At 43.7% G+C, this 27,509-nt stretch overlaps 1 protein-coding gene across 2 annotated transcripts in view; it reads right to left on the bottom strand.

Moving 5' to 3' along the window:
* The window catches only part of AGPAT5 (1-acylglycerol-3-phosphate O-acyltransferase 5), a 52,370-nt gene extending 37,886 nt beyond the window's left edge, over positions 1-14,484 (bottom strand). The window contains exon 1 of one of the 2 annotated variants that reach the window (XM_084759653.1): positions 13,985-14,484. In XM_084759653.1, coding sequence (XP_084615779.1) covers positions 13,985-14,203 — 219 coding nt within the window. In that variant the 5' untranslated portion in view covers positions 14,204-14,484. The remainder of the gene's footprint in view (positions 1-13,984) is intronic. The other variant, XM_084759654.1, reaches the window with a different exon arrangement.
* Positions 14,485-27,509: the final 13,025 nt, after the last annotated feature.

The raw sequence follows: 27,509 nt of genomic DNA, 5'->3' as shown, positions 1-27,509 counted from the left end.
AGTCACAGTCATAGGGGAGGGGAGTAAGGGGAAAATGGGAGGGAGGGAGGAATGGGAGGATACAAGGGATGGGATAACAACTGAGATGTAATATGAATAAATTAATAAAATATATTTTAAAAAAAAGAGTTAAGAAGTTACAAACTACCTACAGATAACACTGTAGATCACCATATGGTTGCCTATGCATTTGACTCACTATGGCCCTCTCTGCGTGGCTCTCTCAGCCAATCACTCCTCATTGATGCCTTCCCACTTTCAGCTTAATTCATCATAGGAGCTTTGCAACACAGCGTGTCCTGTTCACAGTCCTAGGAGAGGGCCAAGGACACCTTGTACAGACTGACTTACAAGTCCTTACACAGGTCCCATTAGCCTGTTATCTAGCCTAGACTTGAGTACCCAGATAGTTTCCAACAGACAGATGCTCATGGAACCATTAAGTTTACATTTTTGCTCTACATCAGTAAAATTATGCATCCTTTTGAACATAAAAGTCATTTTAGAATAAACATAAATAAAGCATGTTAAATGTACTGGAGACTTCTAAAGACATCATTCTATGAGCCTTCTAGTTCTCATTTACTTTAGTAACTTTAATAAAAGTATTTCCAAAACAAGATACATGAAAATATGATTTTACATTTTATGTAACTATTTAAGTAACTTTAGATTCTTCCACTTTTTTCAAACATCATCTAAGGCCAGTGAGATGACTCAGGGTATAAAGACACCTGATGCCAACCCTGATAATCTGAGTTTGATCTCTAGGGCCTACACAGTCGAATATCAACTCCTGAAAGCTGTCCTCTGACCTAAACACACACACACACACACACACACACACACACACACACACACACACACACACACAGCCCATTTAAAGTCTCTTTAAAGAAAGGGAGTAATTTTCTTTTTTTTTTTCTGTTAAGTTAGATGTAGACAATTCAAATACTCTCAAAATAATGATCTGCGTTAGTCAAGCATGCTTGTCTACACAGAATGTCTTCCCCTTACTGGTTGTGTATTACTATACTGGTTATTTTAGAGAATTCCTACATATCAAAAAAATATGCTCATATATAGCCTTCATGGCTTTAAAAGGCCATGCTGAATGGTCAATCACACCTCCTGCTTCCTTAATGAAATCACCTAAAGATGTGTTCTAGCTCTGTCCTTGTATAGAAACACAGGATTTCCACCTACTATGTCTACTATAATATGTACAAAACCTGTGGCCTTTTTCTGAGTCCAATCTAAAATGTTTCATTAAGTAAATGGTAAACTTACTTAATTACTAATTAGTAAAATTATGTATTGTAAGAAGACTAAATTGGTAAGCACAATTATTTGATTACTGATCAGAATGCAAAACAATTACCACGTGATGTGGGTAGAAGCCCATGCGATCAGCCATGTCTCTTGATACTATCCTTACTTCAGAAGGGGTTTTCCCCTCACCATCTATTACCTACTAATCTCTGAACTAGACAATATTATCTCATTTAGTCTTTATATTAATTCATTTTCTTATCATTGTGTCAAGGTATCTCACAGAAGCAATTTAAGAAGGGTTTGTTTTAGCCAGGTGTGGTGGCACACTCCTTTAGACCCAACACTCCGGAGGCAGAGGCAGGTGGACCTCTGAGTTCCACGACAGCCAGGGCTACACAGAGAAACCCTGTCTTAGGGGAAAGGGATGTATTTTGGCTTGAAGTTTCAGAGGGGATAAAGGATTTACAAAGTTTAAGGGGGATACATCTACAAAGGGAGAAAGGCATAGTAGCAGGAGTACAAGGCAGCTGGTCACACTGTGTCCATGGCTGGGAACAGACAAATGTTGCTGCTCCACCTGGCTTCCTCTTTTTTCTTTCTATTTGAGTTCAGGGCCCCAGCCTATTGGATAAGGACACATTTAGTTAAACCTTTGTGGAAATACCCTCAAGACACACCCAAAAGCACATGTCTTAGGTGATTCTAGATCTCTACGTCTTTTTAAAAATACATTTTTACATATACATTTATATTATTACACACATATAAAATAAGCTACATACAGCAAGAAGAACTGAACCATGGAACAATCAGAAATTATATTAATGTTCCATTCATAGTGTTTTGGCTATTTGTATTTGGCAACCTTGAAGAAAACATATTTCCTATCTTGGCGAATCTAAAATCCTGAATGTAAATCAATATCTATCATATCTCATCTCTATCAACTTAAAACATCTATCTAGACCTAAAAACATCTTAACCCCTAAACAGCTAAGATTAATTGTAAAACTAAACTATCTGGTCTTCAACCCCATCAGAGACTTGAGAAGGGATAAAATTAATTACCTGCATAAACAGGAAGTGCATGTTAGCAGCTTCCAATGTGAAAAAAAATGACAGAAACACTTTGCTGCCTGAACAGTCACACAAAACTCTCTATAATGTTGGAGCATCATGGAGCATCATCTTCAGCCTTCTGGCCTAGTATATCTGACACACATATTTGTGAGGCAGGAACTATTGAGGACTTGCTTACCCTGTCTTGGCATAGTTTGGCCATCGACTCTGCCTGCATCCAAGCTTGCCTATTTTAAGGCAGAATTCTGTCTGTGCAGAATCAGGATATTTGCCCAGTGGCTGGTTTGCCACATTTGAAGCCATCTCCATAAGGAGGTTCTTTGATGCTCATCATCCTCTTTGAGGTAGGCTGAGTGTTCCTAGGAGTTAACCTGTCCTATTGTCAAAGAATCTTAAAACAGTAGGTAGATAAAGTTTTCAGAAACTTCAGAGTCCTACAGATTATGGTACTTAAAGATTTTTTATTGTTTTAAGGATCTCTAAGTCTGGGGCTGGAGAGATGGCTCAGAGGTTAAGAGCACTAGCTGTTCTTCCAATGATTCTGAGTTCAATTCCCAGCAACCACATGATGGCTCACAACCACCTATAATGAGCCCTCTTCTGGCCTGCAGTTAGAACACTGTATACACAATAAAATAAATCTTAAAAAAAAAAAAAAAAGGATCTCTAAGTCTTAACAAAAGTATTCTCCACGAAAGTTCACATATGAGGCCTAGGGAGACAGCTCAGCTGGAAGAATGCTTGCCTAGCATGTATACAGACCTGGATCTGATCCTAAGCACCACACAAATCCCTGCTCTCAGGAGGATCAGAAGTTCAAGGTCACCCTACATAAGCCTGAGCTAAGATTCTACCCTAAATAAAGTGTTTTGTTTTAAAGAAACATGCATAATTATTTTTTCACTCTGAATATTAACCATAATGATAAGATATAAGCCCTTACAAAAAACAAACAAACAAACTAACAAACAAACACGAACATCAAGAAGACCATGCAGCAATACATACCCAGAAAGGGACCAGGCATTCTATAGGTGCAGAGAGAAGTGACAGTCACCACAATCCAAGGAACAAAGCATTCTATAGGTGCAGAGAGAAGTGACAGTGACTACAATCCAAGGAACAAAGCATTCTATAGGTGCAGAGAGAAGTGACAGTGACCACTATCCATCCAACTCACAGAGTCACCAACTAATACAAAGAACAGCTCCAACCTCATTTTTAAATTCTGGGATTCAGTAGCATTGTTCCTTATTTCCAAAGTTACTTGTTTATGTATTTATTTTGGTCTTTAACTCATTACACAGTTACAGTTTTTCTTATTAACTGATGTCCTTTAACCTGAATTACAGCCATTTTTTTCAATGTAAACCACTGGTCCCTAGCTGTGGCTAGTGCCTAATACAGGCTGGACCTTACTATAACTCTTCTAGATGTGAACTCATTTATTTCCTATCCTTGAATTTCCATAAACATGACAGCAAAGCTGCCAGTCTGTGAAGTAGTCTTAGAGGGACACATGCACTCAGACACCGTCACAACACTTTGATCTGTAGTTGCCTTTAGTGACACAGGAGAAACAAAGTAAATCTTGGTGTACTGCATTTTAAAAATTCCAAAACCACAGGCTTTTAAACTAGCAAACAAAGACTTGTCTGTTCCTTGGCAGTCCCAGAATTCTTTTCCACTGTCTTGCTTTACCTACTTCATCATATTCCTGGGGATTCAATATTCAGTAAATGTGAACCTTGTTAGATAAACACTTAACCATATTAACAAACTATTCCCCCCCCCCCAAAAAAAAACTCCATTCCTTAAAAGTAAGATTTAACACACGTCTACAGAACCTCTAGAGTGGATTCCCTGTGAGGCCTCTACACTTTTTGTTCAAAAAGGTTATTCTCCCTTTACTGACGGTTCCAAGAGATCACAATGCACACATCACGACATACTAATTTGATGCCATAATGACATATTAATGGTGCAAAAGGTGGGGTATGATGATGGCAGGTAAGGACCAGCACAGGTTTGAGCTGCACCTTAAGCATGCAGAGGAGCATCCGTTTTAAAGTACACTATAGGAGATTATTTTTATAATGCAAAAAGAAGCAGTTTGGGTAGAATGACGCCAGAGAACTACACAGCAGGACAGGACAGAATTAAGAGGCCTTAAGTGCCATGCCAGAAATCTTCACAGTAGTCCCGGTGTCACATCCAGTCTAGTAGTAACTGAGAACCACTTCGCCTTGTTCAATCATATAACTATGTGACTTGTATTGGAGTGAAGATTCAAAAGAACTTGTCATAAGCAGTGAAGCATATTTCAATAACCCAAGTAAGAAGTTACTCTGAGTTCCTTTCCCTCTCTTTGGAAAATCTAGTAAACAACCACCCAACAACTGCAGATATCAGTATTTTCTGTAATTGTTTCTCTGTGCTTTTATAGCATGAATACCCCAAGAACAGTGAACTCACTTCAATCACTGCTTGTAAAAGCATCTTCAAACACAGCCCTGAAACTGGTCTGTCACAAAGACGATACCTGTGAACTGCCTAGGCCTGTTTTCTGTCTATAAAAAGCTAAGAATGGTGTCTCCCGTATGCGTTCAGTATGACAACACTGGCACACAGAAACATTCCTGTTACCAATCACAAAGCCATAGCTGCTGCTTTTTGTTTTTAAGGTCTCATTTTAAATTTAATTGTGTGTGCAGGTGCATTGCCGTGTGCACATGAGCACAGGTGCCTGAGAAGGCCAGAGGCATTGGGTCCCCCTGGAACTGGAGTCACAGGTGGCTGTGAGTCGCCTGCCATGGAAGCCAACTCAGGTCCTCTGGAAGCATAGTACCTTCCTTCTCTTATGCTCTGAGCCATCTCTCCAGGCCCCATATTGGCTGTTTTTAAAATAGACCTGGGAGGATTCTTTTCATTCTCATACAGGTGCTCCTTCACACCCTGACCAGTGTGTCCACCTGGGTCACCTGACTAGCTTCCAGACTGTTCCTTCACACCCTGACCAGTGTGTCCACCTGGGTCACCTGACTAGCTTCCAGACTGTTCCTTCACACCCTGACCAGTGTGTCCACCTGGGTCACCTGACTAGCTTCCAGACTCCTCCTTCACACCCTGACCAGTGTGTCCACCTGGGTCACCTGACTAGCTTCCAGACTGCTCCTTTTTCAGAGCACTTGCTCAGAAAAGCTTTTGCAAACCCCTCCCTTCCACCCACTAAGTAAACAAGGCCACACAGCACAGGCAATGTGAATCATTTGTTACTGCTTGTCTCCCCATTAGAATGTGAGCTCCATTCAGTTCTTCACGCACAAGAGACCAGCACAGCTCCTGAAACCAAGTGCACATGTGAGTGTGGGTGGAGATACAATGAAAACCCACATGTCAGTTCCCAAGTGCCGTCAGCGCCTCAACATTAGATCATCTTACGAAGACCCAGCTATGTTTCTTTCCCTTTGCTTCCCTGTGGAAGTACACAGACATATGCCCTGCACGGGTAAAGCCCATCCAAGAAATCGCTGTCACTGGGGCATCTCCCTCAACTCTAATGTTTATTTAGAGCTCTTTGAAGACATCTAAAGTTTCATAACAAACTAGTTACAGACCCAAGGAAGGTGTGTATAGGGTAAGCAGACAGGGAAATGTGGCTTTCTCAAAATGTTTCAATGTTTTGTTGAATCCGTTATTTATTAAAAAACTAAGGTGTTAAAAGACTACACAAGCCCTGCTCAAACACCATGCGGCAATAGGCTGGACAGAGGACACCCAGATGCCCCAGGCCGCACTAAGATGGTCAAGTAACTGGTGATGAGATAGGATAGAGAGAAAAGCACAACAGTGTATGCACAATGAACAGACGCAGAGCTGAGACATGGGTGGTGAGGAACAGCCTGAAGTAAGTGGCCTGAGGACTTGACGAACCATGTCTGGGTCCATGGTCCTGCAGCTTTGGGGCATCTGTGTCAATGTCCATGGCACCTGTTACCACCAAAGGCCATGTGGACGTCCCTGGTCTGGCCTGCCTTGCCACCTGGGGCCATGTTGATGTTCAAGGGCTGCCCAGAGCTGGCCCCACCCCTCACCAGCTATGGCACTCAGGAGAGCTGGCCTCTAGGATGTTGAGAGCAAGAGGGCTGCTGCACCGCTCATTGGCTAGAGCACTCACCCCTCAACTGGGCAGCACTGAAGAGCTGGCCCTGGTAATGTGGGTGCAGGAGAACTGGCAGGCTAAACAACTCAGCTACCACCCAGGCCCTGATCCAGGACTCTGAGTAGGCACACCCCAACATCTACCCATCCGTGAATGCTGAAGCCGGTGAAGAGGCAAGTCTGCAGGATCTCCATGACACAGGGCAACAACAGGATAGCTGAGAGGGGTCCCAGTGAGGATGCAGTATTGATAGTATAGCAGAAACCAGAGGCCTTGAACCAGACCAATGACTTACTGCAATGAACGTTTGCAAGTAAAGCTGTTTAGGCAAAAGGGTATACCGTGAGTGCAACAGGCCATATTGTGACACACCACAGCTCCCACAGCAAAATGTTTTGCTGTTGTTGTTTTATTCTTTTTGTATTATTATTTTTGGTTCTCTTTGATGGGAGCAGGTTTCAAGGGCAGATATGGAGAGATGGGAAGATAAGTGGGATTGGAGTGCATGATGTGAAATTCACAAAGAATCAATAAAAAGTTAAAATAAAATAATTATAAAAGGCAGAGGGTCTGGAAGAACTGGGAGAGAAAAATAGAATCTGGTTAAACTATACTGTATGAAGTTTTCAAAAATAAATAAAAGCATTATTTTACAAAAGACTTCACAAGTGAAACATTAAATCAGTTTGTCTTATGTTTACAAAAACTATAAAAGCAAAAGTTTCAATCACATTTTTCTAAAATTGTCTTATAAATCTCTTAAGTTAGCCAATTTCCTAGCCAGGTTTAAGTTGTGTTAAACTAGAGTTACACTTGGGAAACAATTTCCTGAATCAAAGGTTTCACTCACTGCTTAAGCAAAGGCACACCCAAGTCCACCCAGTTCTATGGCTCCCAGCTAAACAAAGCAAGTAACTTAAGGTTTTTAAGAATCACAAAGATGATAAATAAGTAAACAGGAACAAAACTGAGGGCATAAACAACATTTAATTTTAAAGATCACTGATAGTAGATTCCAAGGTGGAAAGACCCGATACAAGCGCCAGGCTGGAGGACCTGTGAGTCCCCTCTAACTCCAAGGAATATAGCTGCCTTCAGCAGGGGGTAGATGCAAACTTGATTCAGGAAGAGTTAGAATACTTGATAAGACAGTGCTAAAGAAAGAACAAACCAGTCTATTTGGCAGCCAGGTAAAAAGTCTTTGTTTTCTGAGAATTGAAAGAAGCTTCTGTGCAAAGTACAAACCCTAAAAGTCGGGAGTCTGCGCATTTACAGGAATAGCAGCACCTTAGACCTAAATGCTACCTTATTCCCAGTACTTTCAAACCATATTGTAAAGTAGGCCCATTAAAAATACCAAACTCATTTTACATAAAGGACCTTAGCCAAGGGGTAGTGGCACAGCCTATAATCCTAGCTTACTTTGGAGATGGAGGCAGGATATCAAAGTTCAAAGTTGGCCTGAAGTGCGAAGCCATATTCCTGATCTCAAAATAAATATGTAAATGAATAATAACCAAAGAGTCTTGTATCTTATTATCACAATACTAGTATTTGGGCCAGAGGGGATTAGCAGTCAAAGCTATATATAAATGTAAATATACGGGAATTATATCTTAAAGTGAATTCTAATTGTTAATAACAAATTTAAGCACTACAGTGGTGACAAAAACATTCACCAGGTATTGAGGAGACATGCATCACATCACTAGATGGCCTGCATATACCAAAAAAACAGCTTTTATTAGATTTCATTGCAGAATGAAGAAAAATACTCTAATACTTGAAAACACAAATTAATTTTTGGGGGTGAGAGTGGGTGTGAGTGGTGCGCACACACATGTGCAGGGCCATGCATACTCCTGGAGGCTAGAGGAGGATCTCATGTCCTGCGCTACCCACTCTGCCTTACTCCCTTGAGACAGGGTTTCTACTAAAATTGGAGCTAGGCTAGCAGCAAGCAAGTTCCAGTGATCCCTCCATCTCTACTCACCATAGTGGTGTGGCCACAGGCACACACAGCCGTGCCTGGCTTTTTATGTGGTTGCTAGGGATTCGAACCCAGGTCTTCCTGCTTTTTAATAAACACTCTTAGCTATTAAGGTATCTTCTTAACCCCACATCTATTTGCCTGCCTGTCTGTCTGCCAGCCTGCTTGCCGGTGTGTGTGTGTGTGTGTGTGTGTGTGTGTGTGTGTGTGTGTGTATACTTGTGCTTGTGCAGGTCAAAAGACAACTGTAAATAATAGTTGTCCTTCTACTATGGAGGTCCTGGGGAATCAGACTCAGGTCATCAGACTTGGTGACAGGTGCCCTTGTCTATTGAACCATTTATTCAGCCCATTCACACTACTAACTTTTAATAACTTTAAAATAATGCTAAAGGACTGGGGGATGATTCAACAGGTTAAGAGCTCTGCAAAGTATCAGGGCCTGAGTTTGAACCATAAATGCTCAAGTTTAAAGAAATGTCTGCACATGCCTGTAATTTTAGAACTTATGGATAGACAGGACAAATCCCAAGAGTGTCCTGGCTAGCTAGCCTAGCTGAAAATGGCAAGCTTCTGACCGAGTTAAGAGACCCCATGTTAAGGCAATAAGGGGAGAGTAATAGAGGAACATAACCCACATCCTGCTCTGTCCTCCCTGTGTGGATACATGAGCATGTTCACCTGCACACTCATATACATGCACCACATACAAACATATACTCAAAATGTTAAAGCCAGGTGTGGTGGTTTACTTCTGTAATCCTAGGACCTGGGATACTGAAGCAGGAGGATCACTGTAAGTTCAAGTGAATCTAAAACCACCTGAACTACAGAGTGAGACCCTGTCTGGAAAAAACCAACAAACCAACAAACAAGAAAAAGATTTCCTTTCTTAAATCATGACTATTACAGTCTATGTGGCAACTTCAACCTGAATATTCATGTAGAATCTTTGATTAGAGATGTGATAAATCAGCTTTACCTCAACTAAAGATAGCAGCAAAACAGCTGCTGTCACTTCATTTTGGGGGGTGTCCCAGTCACCCCTCTGCCAGCATTAAACACTTTCTGCTCAGTTCCTCACAAGTTTGCCTTCAACTCTGGCTCAAGAGCACACATGGCCTCTTATCCTGGGTTTCCAAGCAGCCCAATCCAAGTCCTTTTCTACAAAGCAAAACTAAATGCCAATGTCCTCATCCCATCATGTATAAACTCTCACCATCAAAGCTGTCTCTTCCTATGTGCTGCATAGACAACATCTGGTTATCAGCCTACACTGTTCAATTGGTACCATGAAAGTCAGTTCAATTTTATTTGCAGAGATTTTGTATCTGCCATATTTTAAAAATATTTTTTCATTTATTAGGCTTGAAATTATTCTGTTTGTCTTTATAAAGAACCTGTCTAGAAATAATCTTAAAGTCAGTTGTGACCTGGCCATGTAAAAATATGAATGAAAGTTTGAAATAAAAAATAAGTTTTGTCATATCTAAGATATGAAGTCTGGTTTGAAGACTCTGTTCATTTTGTTGAGGTTTTGGTATGCTATCAGCTATCAGGAGACAGTCATTTCAGAATCAACTGACAACCAAAAGAGGGCTTGAGAGTTAGTTCAGCAGTTAAGAGCCCTTGCAGAGGACCCAGGTTCAACTCCTAGTACCTACATGGTGGCTCACAACCATCTATAACTCCAGTCCCAGGGAATCCAATGCCCTCTTTTGGCCTGTGCAGGCAAGCACATGGTACACATACATACATACATACATACATACATACATACATACATACATACAATAAAATAAGTAAATGTTTTAAAAATTAAGAGAGCACCAAAACATGAGAAAGCCAGTTATTATTCAGAATGCAGCTTAATCTGAAAATCCAAAGACTAGTCATATGTTCCGCACAAGAAATGTGTGAGGTAAATTTACAAATTAATAAATAAGAAATTAAAGTATTACAGGAGACTAAGGTAACTAGAGCAAAGGAAGTAAGCCTTCTTTTACCTATATATCAAAGAAAGCAAAACCAACAAATATATGTAAATACTAAGCTAATACAAAGTTAAACTAAGAAATAATAACAAAATATTGAGTATTTTGTTGTAAAAAACTGAACAGTGGCCCCAAAACTCTACGTCCCCATCCTAAACCTTAGAAGCTGTGCACATTCCCTTACCTGGAAAAGGATCTCTGAGCCTGGCAAGATGGCTCAGCAGGTAAAAGTGCTTACTGTCAGGCATGACAACCTAAGTTCAATGCCTGGAACTCATAAAAGACAAGAAATGACTCCTCAAAGTTGTTTTCTGGCCTCCACACACACGTGCACCCACACAGGTAAGAAGATGTTTTATTTGTAAGTAGTCTTGAAGACGTGTTCAAGAATCTTGAGATCAAAATCATCCTAGATTATTATGGTAGGCCTAGTGGTCACAACCCAGTAACAAATGTCCCACAACACAGAGAGAGACAGGAAAAGGGAAATGACATTATGAGGCAGATACAGATGAGTCCATAGTCAAATGAAGTGGCTGGCATCCAGAAACTGAAAAAGACAAAATCCTAGAGAGAATACAATCTAGCCTACGTCTTGATTTCTGACTCCTGGCCTACAGAGCTGTGAAAATAAACCAATCTGTTTAAGCCACTAAGCTTGAGGTGATCTGCTGTGGTAGCCTCAAGAAGAAATGGGTTTTTTACAATGTTAAAGAGACCCTTCTTTTCCTTTCTTTACAGATTAAAAATAAATTTAAAGTATGTATCCTGGGGGTGGGGGTATATATGCATGTGAGGGCTGGTACCCACAGGGTCAGAGGGGTCAGACCTCCACCCTGAAGCCGGAGTTACAGGTAGTTGTGAAACAGCCAATGTGGGTTCTGGGAACCAAATTCGAGTCTACCACTGTAAGACCAGTATGTACTCTTAACTACTGACATCTCTTCAGTCCCCAGTTACTATAGTCCCTTTTCAATGGATTTCAAATCAGTGAAATGAGCAAAACTCACAAATGTCCCATTACTTACCCTTAAGATAGGCGGGCACACTGCTCACTTTCGGTAGTAATAAGAGACCTGGAAAGCTCTCTATTGGTGTGGGCAGATGGCACATGAGGGTAAAACACTTGCCACACAACTATGAGGACCCAAATTCAGATCCTGAGAATCCCTGCATGAGGCAGAAACGCATCTGTCTGTAATCCAGTGCTCCTACAGTGAGGTGGGAAACAGATACAAGAGAGCATCTGGAAACTCAAAAGCCAGCTAAGCTGGCACACACAGCGGTGAGCCAGAGACCCTGACTCCAAGTGGAAGGTAAAGATCAACCCCCAAGGCTGTCCTCTGACCTCTTTATGTATACCATGGCACACGTGACCCCACAATCATGAATGTGAATACATATATGTACATGCAGTACACACACACAAGGACTATTTTAAACCTGAAAGGATATACACATTATTCAGAATGTTAGCTATGAATACGATCTCAAAAATGAAAACAGGGAAGAACCGATATTTACACAGAATCCAGTGCAATATCCACAAATTCTGCTTTGGGACAGCAACAGAGGCCCTCACCCTCCCCTTCTCCCTCAAGTGGAATTGGTTGACAAGAGTTTGGAAACAGCTGCCTGGAGACTACTACACTGTACATGTTTTCTAAAACTACTGCACATACGATTGTTACTATGGTTAGTGAAACCAAGGTAGAGGAAAAGTCTATGTCTTACAGTCTTGTGACCAGTGCACAGCTGATTACGTTGCTTTAACTTTGATATATACTATGGTCCAACCACATTTCTTCCTCATGTGTAAATTTGCTCAGTACCATCATGACCCCCTATAAACTTCATATAACTAAAACAGTGTACTCCAGACATGGTGGCACATGCCTTTAGTCTTGGCAAGGGAGACAGAGCAGGCAGATGTCTGTGAGCTTGAGGCCTGTGAGGGCTATATAAAGAGTTCCAGCACGCCAGGGCTACATGGTGAGATCATGGTTTGTTTGTCTTTTTAAAACTCAGTGTGGAAAAGAATAGTGGAACCCATTTTCTTTTTTCTCTATTCCTCTTAATCTTAATCTTAATCTTAGTTTTACAATTACCTTCTACAAACTCACCAACTCCAAAGTCCCTGAAGTCACTTCTAGGGTGGCTGCCATAGCGCTGGGGAATGCTCCTTTCCTAAGGGCGGCACTTGACTCTCCTCAAGCGCCTGTCCTCTCTCCTGATCAATAAACTCACTAACTTTGCTTCACTCTGACTCATCCTGAATTTCTCTGCAGCAAGAATACAGGCGGGCAGCACTTGAGTCGAGGTCCCTGAGGCTCTGAGGGGTACTTATCCTGTGCAAGGCCAGCAACTTTAAGTTACATTCCCGACTGTTTCCAACTGCTGGTGGAAATATGTGAAATTAAATACTTACCCACGATTAACATACATTCGCTTGACAAACTTAGTAAAGTAAGAAGAGGGAGGCGGGGAAGCCATCAGCCTAGAGGTCCTAAAAACTCTGAATGAAATCCTAATCTAAAAGTCATGTGCTCAGAGACCTTGATGTGGGACAGTGATTTTCCTGTTTTCCTAGGAAAACACTTAGAAGATAATGAGTGATTGAGAGGTCCCAATTCCCTTCCTCAGATATAATCTCCAACTGGAGCAAACTCAAGAAAGGATACAGTCCCCAAACGCATCCCAAAACACAGGATGAAAGAGTTGCAAAATGGGGGGGGGGGGGGGGCGGGGCGTGTGTGAGAGAGAGACATAGATACAGCTCCATTCTGCCTGTCCTGAGCATGGGGGTGAACCCAAACAGAGCTCTTCTTTGAAACTGAAAACTAAGAGGGAAGGACAATTGTAAGATTTTATGAGACTTCATATAACCAAGTCACGTTCGGAGGCTCCCAACTTTGTTTTCCAAGTTCAATCTCCAGAGGGGAAAAAAAAGAAACAGTAACAGGAAGAGAGCAATCTGACAAGAGATCAGCCTACATTGAAGCCCAGCCCAAGCTGAAGAGAACTGTATCCACAGTGAGGCTCCTATTGTAACCAATGTGTATTCATTCCCCCCCCCCCCCCAGGCTCTCGCTTTCACTCGGGGAGGAACGCAAGACGAGAGAGTTGCCCTTCACAGCCGTCACTTCGGTCAGCATCTAGAGATCTTCCTAATCTAAAAGACCTCGGAAGTGCAAATGAATCCAGTCCCACCATCATCACCACCTCGGACTCAATGTCCTACTTTGGCAGGCACCGAGACAGGCAGTAACAGCCGGCCGGGGCGGGGGTGGGGCGCACCCGGGAACACTCTCAAGCCTCAGCAGGACGTTCCAGAAGGAACCCCAAAGTGAGAACCAGAAACTTCCCCCCTCCCCGCGGCGGGAGGCCCGGTTGCTGCGGCACGTGCTCGTCCGCCCCGCAGCAAGCTGCGCCGTCCCCGACCGCGGGGCTCGGCGCGATCGCGCCGCAGCCGCGCCTCCTCACCTGGACCCCGGTGTAGTTCTCGAAGAAGAAGAGCACCATGTTCTGGTAGACGCAGTATAGCCGGTCGTCCACGCTCTGGTACAGGCGAGTGGGCAGCAGCGCGGATATCACCCGCCACAGCGTCCAGGCCAGTAGGTAGGTGGGCGCTGAGCCCAGCAACAAGATGCCCGGGAGCAGATAGCCCATAGAGTACGTGTGGAGCACCAGGGACAGCAGCATCCTCCAGGCTCGCCAGCCGCGACTCCGCCTGCCTTGCCCGCGCGCCGGCTAGGACCTCAGCCACCGCCGGCCGCCCGCCAATCACCGCGCGGGGCCGGCCGCGCCGCCGCCCTCCGCCCTGGCTCCGCCCCCAGCATGGGCCGCGGGGCCCGGGACGCGCCGGGGACAGCGATGGCTTCTGCTCGCCGCCTAGGAAAGGGCACGCCTCAGCTAGCCTGGAGCGCTCGCCTCAGCACGCTCACCCTGGCTCCAGGCGACCCACGCCTGTCAGGGGTGAGTGGGGCAGAACTCCCCGGCAATAAGGTGTCTCCTGATTGGTCGGTTTGTGGCCGTAACACGCTCTCTGATTGGTCAGGACTCTGTTCTCGTCACTACGCACGCTCTACTGCGGGTTCTGCTTGTGGATGAGCCCGGGAAAAGATGTGAGAAAGTGAGTTTTGGCCTTTGCCGGCTTTCGGTCTCGGTCCAGCATGAAGAGAGCGGCGTTGGGACACGAGGATGCTCCCTGCAAGACACGCGTGAGCCAACTTGGGTCGTAGAGCGCAGCAGGAGCTCGGTGCCGAAGGTTATGGGCAGCTGCAGCCTCTCGCGTGCCAGAGGGCACCCCTATGTCCACTTGCTTAGGAGGCGCACCTTGCCGCCTGGTTGTTGCGGAATGAGGCTGGGTCTGTCTCCCGTAACCTTGGTTCAACCGTTCACAGGACTATTTCCTTCCTGTTTTAGATCCTTAAAAGATGACTTTTGCCTTTGACCTCTTGCCAATAGTCTAGGTTTCTTCCTTTTTTTTTTTCTTTCAATGTGTAGAAAAGCACATGTAGAATCCTTAAGTTCTGTTCACTCCAAAAACTAAAAAGGTTAAGTAGCAGTAAAAACGTATCCAGAGGCCCGGGTCCTTCTACTGCCCTAACTAGTGGAGACCAGATAACCCGATGTTAGAAGGTATAGAAGAAAACAGGTCAGTGTGCACGTTCAAATCTGTATGAAGTCGATTTTAAGTGTGTGTGTGTGTGTGTAAATATGTTGATTTCTGTAAGTGATCCTGAGGTCACTTACACTGCCACTTTATTTTCTCCCGTTCCAGACAGAGTCATCTGCGCACCCTCCTTGTCTTGCACTTTCCTTCATCTTTTGCCCCATATCTCTTTCCTGTCATATCTGTGGTGCGCTTCTTAAGGCATAAAGATGACTCCTGTCATAAGGAGACTATGTCAGAAAAGGATGGACATATTTTATGTGTTTTTACAATATCGGAATTTAGTGAATTAAAATAAATTTCACAAAGTACAGTGGTTTCACTGGCATCAAAGAGTCCCACGTTACTTAGTAGCCCTGGCTAAGGCAATCACAGGCTCTTTTATTGCAGTCTTAATGTCTAATATTAACTCTCAGATCACATACACATCACTCGGTAAATATATCTCTCTATATGTTTACATATGTGTGTATACATATATACACATATGTATGTACACATATGGGTTACAGGGACTACAAAGGGTCAAAAAGAGGGAAGGAGTTTTAAAAGCCTTGGGAAGCCAAAGTTGAGAAATGGACAGGGATGCGAGAGTCTCTGTATTGATAATATGTTGTAATACTGAGATCGCCTAGATCTTGAGACCCCCCAAAAAAGACCACCAGGACTCGTTACTGATGCACCATACACAGGGTCCTGTATTATGGGCTCGAGCTTCTGGGTCACAGTCCTTCCTGGTGCAACAGGGTAGTAGAGTGGCACCGGAGATTCAAGGGCAATGGGCTCATAAGGGGAAAAAACATAAGTGGGAGTTACGGGTCACAGAAATGTCGATCTTTAAAGAAAAGACCATAAGCAGGGGTTGGGTCCAGGAGGCAGAATCGCCAGGGAAGTTGTTTTATCTCAGAGAATCATTGGGAGTTGAATGTATCTAATCGCTCCAGTGGAGTTTCTGGAGACTGCTGGCAGGTTCTAGTTTATGGCAGTATGTGGTCATTCCCGGAACGCAGAGATAAGTGAGGTCACCTGGAGGACAGGTTCTTACAGAACATTGCCAGGCCACTGCATTAGTTGCAGAATATACATTACAAATAGAACATGGCATTAGTTTTGTCCTTACAGTATGAACCACAAACCCAGCTGCAGAGAGGATGTTGTGGGCAACTGTGGGTCACAGAGTTGACAAACTTTCCAGTTTAATCCAGATGCAGAGGTGAAAGGACAGGACAGTCCAGACAAAGCAACTGTCAGATACATGGACTTCAGGTCCAGACTGTCAAACAAGAGGTTAAGAAGACAGCAGTTGAGTAAAACACATTTAAAAAAAAATAAGTGGGACTGAGCTAACCTGAAGGTCTCTGGAAATTCAAGGGTTCTCTTCCTGTTGGTCTGTGACCTGCCCCAGATAGTCAGATGACCCATTTGAGGGGGCATTGGTGTGACACTGTTGCGGGAGGGGTCAGCCTTTGTTAACAGAAGAACAAGATTTTCAGCACAGTTAAGTGTTGGTGTTCCCCTCTCCCTTCCTAACCATGAAGTTTCCATTTGCTAGCAGTCTCAGGAGAAGTTTCATTTATAGGGAAAGGACATGTATTAAATCCTTTGTGTAACCATAGTGGCTTTTACTTTATCAGATTATAATCTCTTTTTCAGAGAAGACAGCAAGATGGCTGTGAGCATTTGCCATCAAGATTGACAAACCTGAGTTTGATCCACATAACCCAGGAGGTAGAAGGAGAAAACCATTCAAGGTTGCCCTTTAACCTCTACAGCTGTTTGTAGCATGCACCTCTATGCACAAATAGTTGTAAAACTAAACAGATAGGAAGGCGTTCCAGTGACTTAGATGCATCCTGGGAACCACTGATGACTTATATATCTCAAGTAAAATTTCCAGCTCTCATCAAACCTCCAAATCCCGGTTTAGCCTGAGCTGAAGCCCCTAAGGTTCTGGAGGAGCCTCTCTGGCTGCTGAGGATGACAGTGTGATACTCTACAGAAGAAATCCGGAGGTGAGGCCCCAAAATTATACAATCTAGAAGTCTTGATCAGGTTTGCACAGACAGAATTTGTGGTTGAAGAAAGGTGTTTATTGGGAGGTGAGGAAACATGCATACAGCAGACACAAAAACAGAGACACTGCAAAGCAGGCACTCGGCCAGAAACATCTAGTTTCTTCTCCAGGGCGGGTATTTTGTTGTTGTTGTTGTTTTTAAGCCTCTGAAGAATCTTACCTAATTTAGGGTTGGTCACCTTGAAGAAATACAGGGCAGTTGACTGGCCCAGCACTGTTGTGGAACATGTCCTCATCAAGCCTTGCACTTGTTGAACCAGTCCATCAGCAGAGGACCTGCAGGTGGGGGACAAGCCAACCAGTCCTAGGTTTTAAGCTGCCAGGCTTTAGTTTGAAGTCGGGAGGACCAGGATGAAGTCAGCCATCTTGGAAGTTCTCCATCTTTAATACCTAGTCATCACCCCCTCTCCCTATCTGCATGCCAGGGAGTTTATCTAACTCATCGTCTCTTGAGTGAGGAGCTGTGCCTCTGTTCCCTCGTTAGTGACAGGGTAACTTTCAGTATTTGCTTCCATGAGCTGGCCACCTGCCCATTATCACTGAGCAACAGCACTCAAGGAGGAAACTCAAGGACAATTAGAATTGGGGAGGGGGAAAAAAGGTAGGCACACTGGAGATGTTTTCTGAGTTAGGGGTCAAGAAAACAGGCTTTCAGCAGTGGAACTGGGGGTGGTGTTGCTAGAAGGTCCTAGGCGAGTAAGAAGAACCTGGAGCTTCAGAGCAAGCAAGCTTAGGAGTTTGGCATCTAAAACAGGAAAACAGAAGGGATGAGAAGACGTTATGGTTTGAAGTGAGCAGGCTTAGTGAGGGGCTGTGAACAGTTGAGGCACAGGTGCACGTTAGGACGTGTTCTGAGGTGTATCACCATTCTTCTGGCTTCAAGATGTCTTCCCAAGACTGTAAAACAGGATCTTTACTCATCACAGGAGGTCTTTGCCTTCTCCTGGCTAAGGGAAGGCCCTGCTGTCTACATCAAGTATGTTAATGCTACTGATTTGGGAACTGTCATTACCACACTGATATTTCTGTGTCTCAAATGGGTCCCCAGACATGGAAGACAACGCCTGCTAGCTGCATCAGGAAGGCTGCTGAGGAAGTTCACATAGATATATGCATTATTTCCCAAACGGAGCCAGGGAAGTAGCTGGCGGCCACTGGTGGTCAGCATCCCCTGTCGCCAACATCTGAACATTTGCGAGTTATGTTGACATAGCAACCTTTGGGACTTTTCAAAGTCATATGATGAAATGTTTGAACATTCAAACTGCCTAACTCAGTGAATAGTTTCTAAATATCCCAAGCATAGTGTCTACAGATCATACTTGAGTACACGGTTCTTTCTGAATGACTATCTTTGTTAATGTAACAATACCAAAATTAACCTTGTCCTGAATAGGTTGTAAGTTAGTGACTGTTTGGTGCAATCTGGTAATGGTTGCATTATTTAAAAAGGCTACTGAAATGTTCCCTTTCTTTCCCAACTACGTATCTTTTAAATTAATTTTAATTTTTTTACATATACATTCATATCATTACACTTATATACAATAAACTACCTATAGCAAGAAGAACCATGAAACAGGGCCAAATTTTATTCATTGACTTTAACCAGCTGATAGCAACATACATAACCCTCACTTCAAAGATAAAAAAAGGTAATTATTCTGGAGCTAAATAAGAGTGGCCATGGCAGGAAACACACATTTGGCATAGCTCTAGATGCCGTACTTCAACATGGTAACAGTTTCATGTCTATAGTAGCTCAACAAAGAAAGAGATGAATCAAGTTTCTTTTCAGAAGCTCTGGTAGATGCATCATGTCATCAGTTACAGGAAATGAGTACATCTTTGCTGTATGCTTCAGACGTTATCTAATGACATTCTTAGCCTTTGGATTATGGAAGCTCTGAGTCTTGTTTGTACATTGCAAAAGTGTTGACCTATAACCATGAGGATGTTAGGTCATACTCAGAGGTGGGCAATAAATAGCTATTTAGAGAGCTAAGGATAACTCAGGATAATTGGGCTCTAGACCTGCAGCATTCCAGGCCTCCACAATTCAAATACATTCTAATCAGTCAATCAGCCTGGTAGAATGTTTAATGTAAGTGTGTTCCCCTCCCCATGTCAGCGCACACACCAAAGAACAACCACCTAACTACAGAAATAGATGAGGATAGCCAGGGTCTTCTTTTACACCTGGCAATAAGGAGATTGGCAGAAATTAAAACATAAACTACCATCCTTCTTACTAATTTTTGTTGTTTAAAAAATATATAAATGCCATTTAAAATATAAATGGTTTGTTAGTATTTCTAAAGGACTTAATAGATGATGTAATGGAAGAAGCCATTGTGGAGGTTCTCTTATTTTAATAGTCTCACTGTGGTTCCAAGGCTGGTCTCACATTCCTGAACTCAAGTAGTTCAATTTTTGGGACAGCAGGCACATGTTACTGTGTCTGGATCAGGAAGTCAGGTTTTTTTGTTGTTTTGATGAAACTGGCATCTAAAATGCAAGACAAAAGGGAAGAGACAAGAAACCTTTGATGAAATTCTCGAATCTAACATTCCTGGCAGGAACCCTAACACAAGGAACAAGGCTACTGAAGTCAGCTATGGAACCCACCCCTCCAGTTATGGGGACCAGAAAAAGAAAAAGGTTTACCATGGTATTTGTAATTTTCTATCAGTACCTGACAGAAGCAAGTGAGTCCAATTTTATTTGGTTCCTGGTTTCAGAGGATTTCAGTCCATGGCGATAGGGAAGACTGAGGCTGGTCATATCTCAGGAAGCAGAGAGCAAGGGCAGAACCAGGGGCAAGGCTACAGTCTTCAAAGGCCTGTCTGTATTTATAAATTTGTGCCAGAAGATTCAGGAGCCTCCCCGAATAGCACCACCAGCTGGAGGACAGGTATTGAGAACATGTCCCTGTGGTGACATTCAGATTCAGGCCATAACAGTTACTAATCCGTGTTTGAGGTAGGCTTACATATTATCACTCATCCTGCTATTCATGTTAAAACCTTAGGTTATCCTGTGTGTTTCCCTCATCACTTACTGTATATATGCAAGCGGGCGCTGCAGAGTGACTGAGTACTTAGGTGCCTGATGCTGACTTAGAGTCTAGTAACAGAGCCTAAGAATCAAAGTGGATAAGGTTTGCTTGGTGGAACATAATGTCAGTGGTAAGAGGCAAACGGATTTAAAACAGTGATGTGTACAGTAGAGTGAATTATACAGTGGCATATTTAAACTACAGTACTAAAGGATGCTCAGGATAGGACACTGAAGTTAGGAGTGACATAGTAGGCATGTAAAGATGGAAGACCGGCACTCCTGACTGAGGAATCTGCACATTGAAGTCTTGAGGAGGGAAGGAGCTTCACCCCACTCTACCCATTAGCACGCTCTCCTGATTTCACCATCATGATATACCCTACACCCATCTCTATCTCAGTAGTCACAGTTCTCAGGCACGAATTGGGAGTTGGCCCTTATCTGTGCATTCATAGCCACCTCCGAAGTAGACTCCCTGGGCCCACCCATACGCCAACTGAACTCTATTACTAAGTCCATTGCATAATAGCTAGTGGAGGCTAAATTTTGCTCTCCCACATTCATATAAACCACCTCCTTCTACACCCTGGAAAGCGGCCTTGTATGGAAGGCCTTCATAGAGGCAGCCAAGTTAAGAGGTGATCAGGGCAGGACCCAGTCACTGACAACGGAACTTTGGGATATGGGCTCTCAAAAGCAGGTGGCCTCATAAAGAGACACTAGGAACAAAGCCACTCTAAGCCAAAGAGAAAACAAAACCAGGCCCTCCACTGCTCATCCTCAGAACTATCCTGCCTGAGTCTCGCTTTCCACCCTCTACTCCCAAGATGGAACGAGTAGACCTCAGTTCGTGCACCAGTATGTGGTGCTTTGTTACCCGCATTGTGTTAGTGTATAGACAGTCCTGCTAGCCTGCCTTTCAGCGTCCTGGCAACTTCTTACATCATCACCCACCGCTGCCAGGTATGTGCTGCCTCTACCAGGTGTGTGCTGCCTCTACCCGGTGTGTGCTGCCTCTACCCGGTGTGTGCTGCCTCTACCCGGTGTGTGCTGCCTCTACCCGGTGTGTGCCAGGTAAAAGGGCCCTGCCTACCGCCCTAGTTCTCTTGCTCTCTTGACCTCTCTACTCCCCCCTCCACTGTTCTCATTCTCTCTCCCTCCCTCCCTCTCTCTCCCTCCCTCCCTCTCTCTCCCTCCCTCCCTCTCTCCCTCCCTCCCTCCCTCCCTGTGTCCTTCTCTGCCCTCGTGGCCTTGTCCCCATCTGTCTGTCTGTCTGTATGCCCAGTCACTCTCCTCTACCCCTCCTCCCAGAGGCCTTAACTCCTCTCCACTTGCCCTCCCCCAAACACACTTCCTTATACTAGATATGTTATGTGAACTCATCATTACTGTAACAAATCCACCCCTAGTAAACAAAAAAAGCACACACAGGTCCTTGGATTACTTAGCTGGAACTCCTCCTGCCTCAGAAAAATCTCGAAGTTTTGCAGTGCCGTGTTCTGAGCCACCTCTCTAGCTGCACAGGTATGTGTCTTTCAGATTCTTCAGGTGCACAGCATCCCACCATTCAGGTCTGAGACACCTTCCAGACTTTAATTTTTGTCCCAGGAGTTTGTTACCCAGGAAGATAAAGGTGTAAGGATGCATGGTAAGGGGGACACGTGTGCCACAGTGTGAGTGTAAGTCAGAGGATAACTTTATGGAGTCAGTGCTCTGCCATCTTTGCAAGGGTTTCATGAACTTTTATCTGCTAAGCCAGCTATCTATCCAAAACTGGAATTTATGAAGCAGGGTATTTATGATTCTTGAAACTTAATTTTTTTTTCTCTTTTTGGGTTTTCAAGACAGGGTCTCTCTGTGTTAGCCTTGGCTGTCCTGGACTTGCTTTGTAGACGAAGCTGGCCTCGAACTCACAGCGATCCACCTGCCTCTGCTTCGTGAATGCTGGGATTAAAGGTGTGCACCACCACACCTGGCGAAACTTAAAATTTTTAAATTTGTTTCAATCTATTCTAGATTTTAGTTTGCCGCAGCTAAACCTAGTACCATTATAACCTCCCTTATTCAGCTTCTGTCTTGTTACATTATTTCCATGTGACAGGACAGCTAGAATGGGAAAGATCCTGGTGAAGAGCTTTATTTTGTTTTTGCTGTCTTTCTACAGCCAAGACTACTGCACAGCAGCTAAGCCCAGGAAAACTCATGGACTTAATAGAGAGGAAATCTGCACTCCAGAAAGATGTGCTTTCCTGGGAGTTACTTAAGCTTCTTGGCTAACAGCTTTATTTTCTGGGAATGAAGTTCCTGGCAGAAGTTGACTCAGTCTGACCATGTCAGTTGCTGCACACCTAAGATGCTAATCCCCACTACACTTAGGAGATATTTATGGAGTGTTTTTTCTGTCCACTTGCCTTCTCTGGAAGGCATTCTACAAGCACTGCCAAGAAAGGCAGCAGCACAGTCAGCCTGCTCCAGAGAATCACTGCCCTCTGTCCCCAGGAACTGGATCCAAGGTGATTAAGTCCTGAGCCAGCTGAGACACCATTGACACCTTCACACAAGTAAGCACTGGACCTCAGTAGTGACACGGACTCCAAGTCACAAACAGTGCCATGCAAACCTGAACCACAAATGCCACGGAGGGCCAGAATAGACAATCTTAGAGAGATAGAAACAGACACACCTGTGTCTGTACCTGACCAGAAGGAAGGAAGGAAGGAAGGAAGGAAGGGGCCAGCTACTCTGAGGCATCTTGATGATTGCCAGCAACAATGTTCCATGAATGTTCCTGATTCTTCATCTTATGAAGATGGCCTTCTCCCTGGTGTACTAGAGTGGCCCTAAGACCCTTGCACAGAAGCAACCCTTGGCTAAGACAAGCTCCTTAGGAAACCACTCAGTTCTCCCCAGCCTGGCTGAGATCTCATTCCTTGCTGGCCTTCCAATATTGATGCTTCACACAAACTATTTTTCTTTCTCTAGAAAAGCATCATGCTGTTTCATCTTGTATTTGAGCACGTGCTGTCATTATGTTAGTCCCACAGGTGTGAGGAGAAAGGCCAACCCAAATCATAGCCAATTTACCTAAGGCAAGCTTTTTAAAATTTGTAGATGCTGGCTGTCTCTGCTTAAGGCTGGGTTCGAATGATCAGCATTAGATGTGAGGAAGATAAAGTTTTATCTAATATATATAATGTGTAGATAATATAATATATAAAATAGGGGGTTCAAAAATGGGGACTTGACAGGCAAATAAGCAGGGGTCACAGAGGCAGAGCATAAACATAATACCTTGGTTATCATAACCTTCTGAAACAAAGGCATGGTTGCTATCACCTGGAGCAGGCAGTATCAAACTATTTGTAGTTAAGGTTATAGGTGGGGCATAGCCTAGTCCTTGGGAAACAGATTTAATCATAAACAGCAACGAACCTAGTTTGTCTTCACTAGAAGATGGCTTTCAAGCCCAAGATGGAGGCAGGCTGGTTTATCAAATTATGTCGTCAGGCTTTCCCTTTCTGCCTCAGTACTCTGTATCCTCACACTATTTGTCTTCCTTCCAAAAGCATGCCCAGGCCTGTCTGCTCTGATTCCTCCTTTCAGAGTGCTGTGGTGCGTCTCACTAAAGGACTGATAAGACCTCACTGTAACTGATTTAGAAAAGGCTAGTTCATCTTGGAAGTCTCCAGCTGTGCCTGCTCTTAGCCACACCTGCTACTCAGCTGTCTGCCCCACCCCCACCCCCGCCGCCCCGAGTCTAAGATTTAGCTGTGGGATTTGATGCTCTGATAACTGATGCTGACTCTCTGATATACAGATTAGTTCTCTTGAATTGCTAATATGTAGAAAAGAAATCTTCCTACCAGACATCTAAGCCTGAAAATTGTATGAGAATGCTTAATGTTTGTAGCAGAGCGTGACACTATTACCTACAACTTCTCACACTCTCCTACTCCTGAATGCCTTCTTTGATACTTCTGTTTAAAAGAAGATATTTCTTGGGTTGCAGAGTCCGGCTGTTATTCCAGAGGACCCAGGTTCAGTTCCCAGCACCCACGTGGCAGCTAACAATAGTCTGCAACGGCCACTCCAGGACCTCTTCTGGCCTCTAAGTACACTCAGCACACATAGACACACTTGTAGGCAAAGCACCCGTACATAAAAAATTAATTAAATTAAAATATTAAAAAATGTGAAAGCCTTCTCTGTCCCTCATCATTAACACCCATCCTATACGTGAATTCAGTGGCTGCTGGCGCCTTTTCACAGTGATGGCTTTATCTTTCCCATCTTCTGCAGTGTAGCACCAGGCTTAGCTGGCTTTGTATTTCATTCTACCATGGGCTGTAATACTGGTGGTGTTGCACAGAGCTTACTAATCTTCATTCATGACTCCTTTGTGCCCAGGGAATTTTTACATGCCTTCAGGTATGCAAATACCATAGTCTCTTTCCCAGTTGCTGCACTAAAATACCCTATCAAAAACAACTTAAGGGAGAAAAGGGTTGGTTTGGTTTATAGGACAAGGTACAGCCCATCATAGTTGGTACGGTAAGGCAGCGGGAACTCACGTTATGTTCACAGAGGGAAAGAGCAATGTGTACAGGCTTGATGGTGCTCAGCTTCTTTGCTAGCCATCTTCATAGGTGTGCTGACTAGTTTTATGTCAGCTTGACACAAGCTCAATAATAAAGGGCTGTCCATGTCTATATGAGTGGCCTGTCCTGCAGCCTGAGGCCATGTTGATGTCTATGGGCCAAGCCTTTCCCACTGAAGACCTTAAGGATGCCTGTGGTTTGTGTTGCCAACCAGGAGCCACATTGATGGGAGTGGCCTGTGCAGCCACCTGAGACCATGTTGATGTCTTTGGCCTGTGCTTTTACCAAGGGCTATAATTGTGTCTGTGGCCTGTGCTGTGGCAGAAGACCGTGTTGATGTCTGTGGTCTTACTGCCACCAGAGACCACACTGAGGTCCGTGGCACATGCGGATACTAGAGACCATGTGGAAGGCCATGATCCATGCTCCCCCGACTGTAAGGGGCGAGGAAGCTACTTTTGCAGTGGTATCAATGACTGCAAACTCACATTTGAAAAGAGAGGCATAAGGCTTCTCCCATTCCTTACCCCTACTCCAGCCCTACTCCCATCCAAAGTAGCAGCCTAGACAGAAAACCATCAAAGAGAACTCTTAAAAATCATGATAAGGTCACTGAAGTGTAGCTCTCCACAGCTGATGGCTTCCGGTGGGGATACAGGTAAAGAAGACTCAGTTTTCTTTAAGGGGCTGGCCACTAGGATTTCGACCATGCTACAGTGAGTATATGGGCTACACAAATTGAACTATGGTTTTTTGTTTTGTTTTGTTGTTGTTGTTGTTGTTGGGAGAGGTCATAAGGCAGGCAGAGGGGGGTGGGACCTGGGAGGACTGTGAGGTCAGTGTGATCAAGATTCATGATGTAAAACTTCTGAATAATCAATAAAAATATGTTTTTAAAAGGGGATTAAAAAATAGAAGATACAGCCGTAGGCAAACCTGTGGGGCATTTTCTTAATTAGTGATTGACTGAGGCAGCCCCATGGTGAGTGGGGCCACCCCTGGGTTCATGGTCCTTGGTTCTGTAAAAGAGCACACTGAGAAAACCAGGGGGAACGAACCAGTAAACAGAACCCATCCATGGTTTCTGCATTAACTCCGGCCTCTAGGTTCTTGCCTTGCTTGACATTCCTTCCTCCAATGATGAACAGTGATGTGTGTGGAAATATAAGCCCAATTAGCCTTTTCCTCCCCTGTATACTTTTGGTTATGGTGTTCAATCACAGCCATAGAAACACTGACTTCAACAGTAAGTATATACAAGAGATAGACAAATCAAATTTTTATTGGCATATGTAGTAAGGCATTTTACTTTAAAGCCATTCAATCTGTGTTACTCTTCAGATTGTGTTAAGCTTTCAGTGTGTGTTGTGGTGGTGATGGGACACACAGAGGTCCTGGTATGCATGTGGAGGTCAGAGGATAAGTTGCAGAGGTTGGCTCTCTTCTTCCATTGTGTAACTCACACTGTTAGGCTTGATGACAGGCACCTTTTTTTACCTGCTGGGTTATTTGCTGGCTCCAAAGTAATACGTTTAAAAACAATTCTTTGGTATATGTTTAATTTTGTCACTGATTAAAGATGTAAGCTAATATGTTTATTTAAAGAATTAAATCTTGACTGAATATTTGGTACTGCAGAATTAAAGCATCATCTTCAGTGTTTTCTCAAGTTGATCCATATTTTAATTTTGTAATCCATGCTAAAGTTGCCACTTCATTATAAACAAATGGCAGAAGTATGCTTAGGGCCATATCAGAAAGTGTTGAAAATTCTGCCCTACCCTCAGCCAAAACCCATTAAACAGTGTTTTACAAAACTCAAGTCAGCAATTCACACAGCAATTTATTAAAAAATCAAGCATTTTAACACAATACAATCAAAGACATACTAATATGACGCATGCTGATAGGAAAAGATTAAAAAGTCTTTGTTTTCCATAATTAAAACAGTATGCTTCTATAAGGGCAGAAAACTTTACATGCACAATGAAAACATTGCACTTAATCACATGCAATAGTCTAGAACCGGAGCCAAGCTGCTTCAGGCGGTGTTCCTTGGTATTGTGTGGACAGCATGGTGGTGAGGAGGGTGCGTGTGTGTTTAGAAAGACACCTGCGTTAAAATCAACACAATGCAAACAGCCCCTATTGTGAAAAATGCCTTGGGCTCACTGTGCATTTGATTTCAAGTTCACTTTCAGTCACCAGATTCAGATTTCATGAGCCCACATTAAATTGTCAGCCATGGTTTGTGATGCTGTAATCTCTGTGTGATCACATCCTAAACCCGTGACCTGTTCCCCTTTATATAGAACAGTCCCACCTTGTGCAGGGCACCCACGTCCATTGCCAGCCCCAGCTTGTGCTGATGCTGCAGGCCAAAGCCATTGCGTCCTTCCATAAGGTTTCACAGTATTTCCAAAGAGTGGTCCAGGGCCCAGTCCCAATAATGCCACCTTACATGGATCCTTGTCAAGCCCTTTACACCATAAGCAAGTAGTTTCCCATTTTTCACTTCACTGTAGCTTTGGCTATACACTTGGTATTATTATAGTATCATCATTTGTGTGTGTGTGTGTGTGTGTGTGTGTGTGTGTGTGT

The sequence above is a fragment of the Acomys minous genome (assembly GCF_964271855.1).
Source record: "Acomys minous genome assembly, chromosome: 15".
NCBI classification, from domain to species: domain Eukaryota; kingdom Metazoa; phylum Chordata; class Mammalia; order Rodentia; family Muridae; genus Acomys; species Acomys minous.
This window is presented reverse-complemented; position numbering and strand designations above follow the sequence as displayed.